Source organism: Prionailurus bengalensis, chromosome B1 (assembly GCF_016509475.1).
Source record: "Prionailurus bengalensis isolate Pbe53 chromosome B1, Fcat_Pben_1.1_paternal_pri, whole genome shotgun sequence".
Taxonomy (NCBI): Eukaryota; Metazoa; Chordata; class Mammalia; order Carnivora; family Felidae; genus Prionailurus; species Prionailurus bengalensis.
In genome coordinates this window covers 124,078,721-124,090,316 of record NC_057344.1, presented here as the reverse complement: position 1 = coordinate 124,090,316, position 11,596 = coordinate 124,078,721, and the positions used below count along the sequence as shown (strand labels likewise).

Below are 11,596 nucleotides of genomic sequence, written 5' to 3'. Positions count from 1 at the left end.
CTTCTATGTATTATCAGTGCCTAGCATTATATCTAGTATTCATAGTCACTGAAAAAAATGTCTGATATTAGTTTCAAATGCACAATACACTGATTGACAATTCTATACATTACACAATGCTCACCACAATAAGTACAGTTACCAAATGTCCCCATACAAAGTTATACAATGTTATTGACTATATTCCCTATGCTGTACTTTTCATCTCCATGATTTATTTATTTCAAAACTGGAAGGATTCAAAAAAGAAGAGAAAGAAATTCCTAATGTGTCAGTTAAAAAGCATTCATAAGTCTGAAAAAAACGACTTACTACTTTTCAAAAGAAAATATCACACAGCGTCACAAAGAAAATGCAAAAGATTAATGTCTAATAAGACAAGTACTTCCTTCTTAAAAAGACAAAAAAAAAAAAAAAAAACAAAAAAAATGTATGATAAATCCTTACATAAGTAAATGAACATTTACTTTGTCCCCACACACAAAATAGCTGATATTTAAATATACCTAAAGGGGCGCCTGGGTGGCTCAGTCAGTTAAGATTCCGACTTCTGCTCAGGTCATGATCTCATAGTTGGTAAGTTCAAGCCCCGTGTTAGGCGCTGTGCTGACAGCTCAGAACCTGGAGCCTGCTTTGGATTCTGTGTCTCCCTCTCTCTCTGCCCCTCCTCTGCTCATGCTCTGTCTCTCTCTGTCTCTCAAAAATAAGTAAATGTTAAAAATTTTTAATAAATAAATAAATATAAACCTTAACATCATTGTCATTGCATTGACATTATTCAACTGAATAGTTAGCCCTAAAATATGTTCCCCTAAACAAAGCTGATTAAAATTTAATTAATATGAGCTATGTGAAGGAGTTAGAGAAAGAAGAAAGACAACCACTGTAAATAAACCATGACAAAATCTTCTAGATTATTTATTTTAAATTATTTATTTATTTTATTTACACTTTGGTGTAAAAATTATTACAGAACACCAATGTACCTTTTCAAACATATCACCCGCTAGTCTCCTACACAAATTTTTTACTCCACTTACTATATAAAACATTAAATCTTTTCTATTTTAACTAAAAGAAATATCAGAAGCATAATTTAAAATAGAACATACTGATTGAAGATGCTCTTTAACCTGTAGTGCTTTTCTATTCATGATATCTGATGCTTCATGATAAAACTGATCATAGCTTGCTGGTCCTGGACTATCTGAAACAAACTTCTTAAAACGCTCCTCCCGGTTTTGTAGACTATGGCCTCCTTTTATATTATACTAAATTAGAGAGAAAAATATGACATAATTTAAAAAAAAACATTTTATAATTAATACCTATTTGGTAAATTTTACATATTAATATGAACAGTTTTAAAACCCAACCTGAGAAAGTTAAGCCTCTTAACTAAAGACACAGTTCTAGTAAAAGGGGATAACAAGAGAGGATGACAATTATAGTTTTAATTCTGACCGCAAACTAAAATTTACTTAGGACACTCTAAGAGAATACAAAACTCAGTTTTATAACAGGAATCAAGACAAAGGAATCTTCAAAGTTGTACAGCAGGAATAAAGAGTATGTACTAACAGCCCTCTGGAGAATATGCACCTCTGAAATGAGCTTAAAAAAACTGGTATTCAGGGGCACCTGAGTGGCTCAGTCAGTTAAGCGTCAGATTTCGGCTCAGGTCATGATCTCATGGTTCATCAGTTCGAGCCCCGTGTTGGGCTCTGGGCTGACAGCTCAGAGCCTGGAGCCCGCTTCAGATTCTGTGTCTACCTCTGTCTGCCCCTCTGCTGCTTGCACTCTGTCTCTTGCATTGTCTCAAAAATAAATAAACATTAAAAAAATTTTTTTTTTAAAACTGGTATTCACACTGCAGGGAAAAATCAAACCTTCCAAGCTTGTTTAGGATTAATTATTTTCATGAATTATTTTTTGGCTACATCTAGGGACGTTTATGTAGGCTTACTGGCAACAGCATGGGTTTTTGTTTGATTGATTGTTTTTTTGTGTTTCTTAACAGCTTGGTTTTATCTCAAATTAGTTTTACACATTGTTTTTTGCAGAATAGGTACAGGGAGGAATCTCCCACAGCTCTCCATGCCACATGTCTGGATTCTCTGGAATCAGAAAATTATCAACTCGGTAATAGTCAGTGAATTCAGATAAAATTCCATCATATTAGTTTCAATTAACAGTCATAGTGTAATCATTTAAAAATGGTTCATAGTAACAGTGGCATTTGATTAATCAGATTTTTATAAGTTATTCACTTACCAATACATGCTCATGGTATATAAATGTCAGTTGTTCATAATCACTATTAATTGAGTCTATCTCTAGTATGCATCTTATTCAGCTGCTTTCAGCTTTTTTTTTTAACATTTTTTTTTCATTTTTAAGAATGAGAGAGGGGATGAGTGGGGGAGAGGCAGATAGAGTGGGAGACATACTCAGAAGCAGGCTCCAGGTTCTGAGCTGTCAGCACAGAGCCCCATGCGGGGCTCAAACTCACCTACCCCTAGATCATGACTTGAGCTGAAGTCAGACGCTTAACCAACTGAGCTACCCAAACGCCCCTGAGCTTTTAAGAAATACACAAAAGAGGGGCACCTGGGTGGCTCAGTCAGTTAAGCCTCCAACTTCGGCTCAGATCATGAGCTCCCAGTTTGTGAGTTCCACCCCCGTGTCAGGCTCTGTGCTGACAGCTCAGAGCCTGGAGCCTGCTTCAGATTCTGTGTCTCCCTCTCTTCTACACCTCCCTTGCTCACCCTGTGTGTCTGTGTGTGTGTGTGTGTGTGTGTGTGTGTGTGTGTGTGTGTCTGTGTGTCTGTCTGTCTGTCTCTCTCAAAAATAAATAAACACTTAAAAAATAAAAAAAAAGAAATACACAAAAGACATCTTATGTTAAAAAAATGAATCAAAATTATATTTTTAGGTCACCAATTCACTACTTAATAACTGTTTTAATGAGATCATAATCCCTATGTTGAAAAGAGCTTGGACCCCTAATAAAATTTAATGATTTTGCAAAAACATTAACATTACAAGTTAGATAAAAAGTAAAATCATGTGAAAGGAGAACATCTCCTCAAAACTTGATTATTTGAAAGCCATTACTATAGTCTCTATGATCTTACATTTCACACTGCAGTTTGAATTTATATTGAACTTCAACAGAAGACAGTAAAATTAATCTGATTTTTTAACTGGAAGAAATTAACCAAGAATTTTTTTCCAATTATTCATATTTCATAATTACCAATTCTACTGATTTTACAAGAGTTTATAAAAGGAACTACATGTCAGATAAATAACCCAAAAATTATATTATGAGCTAACTATATATTTTATATGAAAATCTGTGAGAAAAATAGCCTTACTACTTCTTGGGTACTGTGCTTTTGTCTACATGCTATGGTTACTTGATGAATGACTATATTGCCACCAACCTCCCAACAATAAAGGAGGCAGAGTCTCATCTGAAGGGTGAGGCCATGCACTGTATCACATACAATATCCTATCATTCAACTCTAGTGAGATGTATTTCTCAGATCAAAAGTAAAACAGGGGGGCCTGGGAGACTCAGTCGGTTAAGCATCTGACTTCACCTCAGGTCATGGTCTCACAATTCGTGGGCTCAAGCCCCGCATCGGGCTCTGTGCTGACAGCTCAGAACCTGCAGCCTGCTTCGGATTCTGCGTGTCTCTCTCTCTCTCTTTGCCCATCCCCCCTCACACTCTGTCTCTGTCTCTCAAAAATGAATAAACATTTAAAAAATTTTTTTTAAGTAAAACAATTTGGACATCTATTACTAGGCCTAGGTAGCGAGAAATATGAAATATAACTATTTATTTACATCCACAGAAGAGATCTCCACATCTAGAACCAATCTTACGTAGCAAGAAACAAGATGGTATCTGCCATGCAGAGACAGCTCACAAACTAGAACAGAATTAGAACCAGGAAAACATCTGAAGTGACCCTTTGGAGTGGTTTTCATTCTAGGAAACAGGATCTGAACAGAATAAGGTATATGACTTAATAGGCTAATAAAATAAAATAACTTAAATTTCATTTGAAGTCTCCAAATAATATTTACTAAGTAATTGCTAATAGAAAGCAACATTTCAACCTATGCTTCCAAAATAAAAGCATTAAAATAAATTAATCATTTGCATTAATCTCTAATAAGATTATCCCTTTAATTATTATTCAGTATATTAATTATTTACAGAATTAGTATGCTAACTATGCCACATCACAAACGTATTTCCGAATTCAGTCATTTAAAATAATGAACTTTATGTTTTAAACAGTGTGATAAATTCACATCTCTTGAAGTTCTAAAAGTTCTGTAGGAATTTAGCCTAAAACTACCAAAAAAAAAAAAATTCAACAACAATTGAGTAAATAAGTCATAGTCATCTTTTAAATGAAGGAAATCAATCTTCTCTTGGCATTTGTTTATAGTTTTAAGAACAAAAATAGAGAATACTAGAACTTTTTTTTTTTAGGTCAACTATTACATTAAAAAAATTACATTTTCTAATTCCTTATTCTTGAAATCCAAGAAATAAATTGGAATAAAATAAAGTCTGATCTAAATTGCATTTTGCATTATTTTACATGTGGAATTCACTAAAATCAGTATTAATAAAATATCCCAACACCCTCATATTTGTCATATTTAACAAGTTTGAAATCTATCTATTGTGTATTTTATTCCATTCCCCTCTTCGAAGAGTGGAGTTACGGTCTTTATAAAGTACTACTGGTAGAACTAGCAAACCAATAGACCCATAACACGCTGGCCATAGGCCATGGAGTGGAAATAGGAGTGACATTTCCAATTAACTGTAATGACCCACTACTATTTTTTTGCTTTTTGTCCTCTAGGCATTAGTATTCTAGAAGTTTTAAGAAAACAGGAAAGAGCCATAAATGTCCCACTGAATTGGAAGTTGAGACCATGCCTGGCCATTCCAGCTTCCTTATGCTAGAAAGCAGAAAACAAAACAAGGAAGTCAGTGTATTGGCTGAAGTGATTAACACTGGCCAGGACTGAAAAACAGGACTAATGAGGGCCACAGCACTGTGGTGGGAAGAACACAGAGACACACTTTGCAGAGCTTCCTCGAACTATAATGCCCAGTGAAAATGCTAACAGCAAGTTTATTTAAAGATTTGAGAAGGACGCCTGTGAACAGAGCACAGACTTCTTAGAACTAAAGACTGTAGTCACCACATCAAGCTAAAAACTCCACCAGATAAAGTCCCTGTTAAAGAGACAGGGAACACAGAATGAGTAACGGAAAAACCTTAAGCCACCTACAGCTTCATGATCAGTTACAGAAACTAACAGATCCCATCTGCATTTCCTTGCTTCCCACATCACTTTGTTTTCCTTTTCCCCCTCTCTCTTTCCCTCTTCTGTTGTAAAATGGCAGCACTAATAATGGATAAAATTTATCGAATGCTACCTATAATCAAGCACCATTTTTAAATGCTTACTAACATTTAATTCTTAGAAAAATCCTACAAATTTAGTATCCCTATTAAACAGATGAGGACACTAAAGCCCAGAGATTAAGTAGTGAAGATTAAGTCTTACAGTTAGTAAGTGGCAGAGACAGATTTCAAACGTAGGTAGTCTAGGGGCACCTGGGCGGCTTATTGGTTAAGCGTCTGACATCAGCTCAGGTCATGATCTCGTGGTTTGTCAGTTCGAGCCCTGCGGCAGCTCTGTGCTGACAGCTGAGAGCCTGGAGCCTGCTTCAGATTCTGTGTCTCCCTCTCTATCTGCTCTTCCCCCTATCGTGCTCTCTCTGTTTCTTTCTCTCTAAAATGAATAAACATTAAAAATTTTTTTAAAAAACAAAATGAAAAACAAATGTAGGCAGTCTAATTCCAGAGTCCACACTACTAACCACTTCTTTATAGTATCTCATGTTCTATTTACTTACCATTTAATCTATAAGTTGCAGAATAATGGAAAAGGAATATGAAAAAACAGAGCAAAAATGGCCCTAATATAGAGATCCATTCGATAGTCACACTGTAATACCATCTCTGAATGCAATAGCTAGACACTAGTTTGGCTCCTTCAGAGAAGTTATACTTGAAAATTACACATAAAATAATTTCATTTTTAAAATTATATATATGGAAAGAAGAATTGTGTGTATGTGTAGTGCACATTAGAACAAAGAGAACTGGACAGTCAAGGGGTAAAATGTAATGTAAATCTATTGTTTTCTATCTGTCCAGCAGATAGAAATCTTCCCTATACTTTGTGGTTTTAAAGGAGGTTCCAAACACAGGATCCTCTATCCGAGGAACCATTGGACCAATCAGGTTCTCCCTACTGGGAATTTTAACACTGAGTGGAGTCACACATAAACAGACGGAGTTCTAGAATTGTTATCTAATAGCAGTTCCCTATTGCAGTTCTTACTTCTGACATACCTGGAATCGTCTTAGTCCTGTCCCTCCTTCAGACCTCACTGTTCAATTCATCCTTCAGGTCCATAAGCCACCCAAATACTCTTCCTATAAATATTATTGTAAATCCAGTATCTGTCTTAGAAATCTATTTTATTGCTTCCAACAAAAAAATCCTGATAGAATAGTTGCTATTATTAATTTAGGAAGTCTAATTCAACAATTAAGGCATCAATGACTGCACCTGGGCCTCCAACAGAGGAGATAAAGATCTGCTGGGCTCAACTAGGAGTCATTATATATGAACACAAAATGTATGTGAAAAGGGTAAAAGATGATATTCATGATTATGAAGATATTGGAGTTACATCCATGGCTTCTGAACATGAATGGGTCATCAAAAATATTCTGGTCATAGACTCTTGAGACTGTATAGGTGCAAGATGAGACAATGGCAATACTATAGCTTAAGAGTATGACACCAAAACTAATTCTTTCACTCTACTGCCACCCTCCTTCTACAGATCTTGATCATTTACACCACTTTCACATACCATAATTCATTCAATAGTCTTATTCTCCCATTGAAGAGTCTCAAGAACCATGAAGCATGTAACAATGTTTTATGTCTTATAGAATATATAGAATAATGGAGAACACCCAACCAGGCAATCAATATTAAACACATTTATTTTCTCTTATTCTAATAACAAAATATAGATTAAAAAGAGAAAGAAGATGATATGAAGGAAAAATAAAATATGATAAATGACATATTAGTCTATTAGAGGAAGAAAGTATGATTCTTATTAACTCAGACAATTATAACTATTACAAATTTACCTGTGCTTCTGAAACATTATAGTGTCCTGGACCTGGAACAGCTTTCTCAGTGTTAGAAGCAACACTAAAAGTACTGTCTCTGGCAGCCAAAGAAAGGAATGGTGCATAGCCACCTATAAAAGTAAAATTATATCACTGGCAGATAAGATAGGGTCCCAGTGACTTCACAGAAAAAACATCCAAAATATATAAAATCATTTAGTAACTTCAGTTGTTGAGACTACATTTTCAGAACCAATGGGTACCCTCAGAAGTTGTTGCATTTTTTTTTTAATTTTTTTTTTTAACGTTTATTTATTTTTGGGACAGAGAGAGACAGAGCATGAACGGGGGAGGGGCAGAGAGAGAGGGAGACACAGAATCGGAAACAGGCTCCAGGCTCTGAGCCATCAGCCCAGAGCCCGACGCGGGGCTTGAACTCACGGACCGCGAGATCGTGACCTGGCTGAAGTCGGACGCTTAACCGACTGCGCCACCCAGGTGCCCCATGAAGTTGTTGCATTTTTTAAAAAATCTGGTGTAACAGCAGAATGTTTATTAATATATATTAAATAAAAGAACCTACAGAACTGGAATTCCTAAACAACAGAAAAAAATACTTAAAGAAATAAAAAACAAAAGTCCTTTTTCTTTTAGGTATATCTGGTTGAGATGAAAATGTCAGTTATGCTTAGCTAATAAAATGTTTTTATCCACAGAAGACCAGTGTTTCATATTCTGGAATAGCACCTACTATTTGTAGAAAATAGCATATATAAAGTTGCAGAGACAGCTTAGATCGAAATAATTTAAAGTGAGTTTACAGCAAGTAATTAATAATGTCTCTTTACTTTGGTACATAGTTGGTACTTGGTAAATATTTCTTGATTACCTGACCCCAAATAAAGATTTACAAATCTAAGATACAAATTTCATTGGAACAAGCAATCATAAAATTAGACAAAATTAATAAATTTAGTAGACACACATAGTCTGCGAAAGATTTATAAAAAAATTTTAAGAAATGGAAAATGAGTATAGTGTAAGCAACACACATTAAAGAAGTGATGGAAGAGAACAGAGCAACTATCTTCAACAGGTAATAAAAGAATGAAAGTGAGGCCTCATATTTGTGTGAATCTTAAACACTAAAGGAAGATGTACAATACTGTGAGAATACATGGTATTAATTAGTGTAGTTTCAAATCTTGTTAATCTTGATTAAGGAAAAATATTTTTAAAACAAGAAATAATGTGTTTACTTTAAAGCCCACATTTATTAAAATGCAACCGAAATCAAGAATTATTTGTTATATCACTAAAGAAAAGCAGCAAACCATGAAAGAGAACAAGATACAAATTTCCTTCAAAACACACACATAAGCATGCACAAACCAAGCCACAGATTATAAAAACATGAACAGTGCACATACCAGAAAATTTCTTCCAAAAGGCAGAAAAACAAGTCCCAATAACAGGAGGAAAACCACTGAAAAGAAACAGATCTATCCGTGAGAAGATGGAATTAACACACAAGAACATTAAAGTATCTATTATAAATATTCTTCATATGTTCAACAAGGTAGAAGAAAGATGAACATGATGAAGAGAGAAGATATAACAAGACCCAAATCAAACTTCTGAAATGAAAAGTGCATTCATAGGATTAACAACAAATTTTCTTCTCAACATTTCTTCTCAATTCTTAATCTCTTTAAAAATAAAAAAATTAATGTTTTATTTTATTTTTGGAGAGAGAACGTGAGCAGAGGAGGGGCAGAGAAAAAGGGAGACACAGAATACCAGCTGTCAGCACAGACCCCGATGGGGGGGCTCAAACCCAAGATGTGAGATCATGACCTAAGCCAAAGTCAGATGCTCAACACATCGAGCCACCACCAAGGTGCCCCTAAAAATAACCATTTAAAGCAAAAATAATTTGGAACTTTCCAGAACGCTCACTGAAAAGCGGAGAAGCGGCGGCTGCCCAGCTGCGCCCAGCAACACGTTCCTTCCCGCTCCCCCACACCAGCCTCGGCCCCCTCACCGGATGTAGAAAAAGGTAAAAGAAACTACTTACTATGATGTTTTGGGGGTCAAACTCAATGCCACCCAGGAAGAATCAAAAAAGGCTTACAGGAAATTGGCTTTGAAGTACAACCCTGACAAGAAGCCAAATAAAAGAGAGAAGCTTAAACAGATTTCTCAAGCTTATGAAGTGCGCTCTGATGCGAAGAGAAGGGAATTATATGACAAAGGAGGAGAACAGGCAACTAAAGAAGGTGGAGCAGGTGGTGGTTTTGGCTCCCCCACGGACATCTTTGATATGTTTTTTGGAGGAGGAGGAAGGATGCAGAGAGAAAGGAGAGGTAAAAATGTTGTGCATCAGCTCTCTTATATAACCTTAGAAGATTTATATAATGGTGCAACAAGAAAACTAGCTCTGCAAAAGAATGTGATTTGCAACAAATGTGAAAGCCAAGGTGGTAAGAAAGGAGCGGTAGAATGTTGTCCCAATTGCCCGGGTACTGGAATGCAAATAAGAATTCATCAGATAGGACCTGGAATGGTTCAACAAATTCAGTCGGTGTGCATGGAGTGCCAGGGCCATGGGGAACAGATCAGTCCTAAAGACAGATGTAAAAGCTGCAATGGAAGGAAGATAGTTTGAGAAAAGAAGATTCTAGAAGTTCATATTGACAAAGGCATGAAAGATGGCCAGAAGATAACATTCCATGATGAAGGAGACCAAGAACCTGGACTGGAACCAGGAGATATTATCATTGTTTTAGATCAGAAGGACCATGCTGTTTTTACTAGGCAAGGAGAGGATCTTTTCATGTGTATGCACATACAGCTGGTTGAAGCACTGTGCGGCTTTCAAAAGCCAATATATACACTTGACAACAGAACCATTGTCATTACCTCTCATCCAGGTCAGATTGTCAAGCATGGAGATATCAAGTGTGTGCTGAATGAAGGCATGCCAATTTATCATAGACCATATGAAAAAGGTTGCTTAATCATCAAATTTAAGGTAAACTTTCCTGAGAATGGCTTTCTCTCTCCTGATAAACTCTCTTTGATGGAAAAACTCCTACCTGAGAAGAAGGAAGTAGAAGAGACTGATGAAATGGACCAGGTAGAACTGGTGGACTTTGATCCAAACCAGGAAAGATGGTGCCATTACAATGGAGAAACATATCAGGATGATGAACATCACCCTAGGGGAGCTGTTCAGTGTCAGACCTCTTAATGGGGCCAGTGAATAACACTGCTGGCATTTTATATGCTGTAGTGAACGAGTGAAGGACTATAATCATAGCTCACTACTTGCTATTGTTTTTGTTTTAATATTCAACTATAGTAGTGTTTTAAACGTTAAATGAAGAATAAAAAATATAAAAGCTCTGAAAAAAATTAAAAAAAAATAAATAAAGCAAAAATAATTTAAGTTACTGTGACATAGCATATATATAGAAGTAAAATATATGGCCACAATGGCACAAAAGATGAGATGGGAGAAATGGAAGCACACTGTTGTAAGATTCATATACTATATGTGAAGTGGTACATTATTATTTGAAGGTAGACTGTGATAGGTTAGAGATACATATTTAAACCTCAGAGCAACCGCCACAAAATAAAGAAGTGTAGCTAGTAGGGGCACCTGGGTGACTCAGTCGGTTAAGTATCCGACTTTGGCTTAGGTCATAATCTCTGTTTCATGGGTTCGAGCCCCGTGTCAGGCTCTGTGCTGACACCTCAATGCCTGGATCCTGCTTTGGATTCTGTGTCTCCCTCTCTCTCTGCCCCTCCTCTGCTTGTGCTCTCTCTCTCTCTCTCTCTCTCTCTCTCTCTCTCAAAAATAAATGTTTAAAGAGAAGAAGAAGAAGAAGTGTAGCTAGTAAAGCAATAGTGGAGATAAAAACAAAATTATTTTTAAAAAAATAAACTCATTCAACGAAGGTAGGGAAAAAAGAAAAGAGAAACAAAGAGCAGATGAGATAAATAGAAAACAAATACCAAGAGAATGAATATAAACACAACAATGTTGACAATTAAATTAAATAGAAAAGTTCTAAACACCCCAATTTAAAAGGCAGAGATTGCCAGCTGGATAAAAAAGCAAGACCTAACTCCATGCTGTCTACGGAAAACCCTCATAAAACATAAAGAAGTCATAAAACATAAAATATAAAAACGTAAAGAAGTTAAAAATAAAATGGAAAATATATACCATGCATCCATGAATCAAAGGAAGCTGGAGGGACTATATTAACATCAGACAGAGCAGATTTTAGAACAAGGAAAACTACAGAGAGATGCTGC

General features: G+C 35.9%; 1 protein-coding gene across 1 annotated transcript; it reads left to right on the top strand.

The window, feature by feature from the left end:
* The first annotated feature begins 9,296 nt into the window (after nucleotides 1–9,296).
* On the top strand, nucleotides 9,297–10,675 carry LOC122478382 (dnaJ homolog subfamily A member 1-like). Its single transcript, XM_043572023.1, is given in 1 exon segment — nucleotides 9,297–10,675. A coding segment is annotated over 1 exon segment (930 nt). The 5' UTR covers nucleotides 9,297–9,590; the 3' UTR covers nucleotides 10,521–10,675.
* The last annotated feature ends 921 nt before the right edge of the window (nucleotides 10,676–11,596 follow it).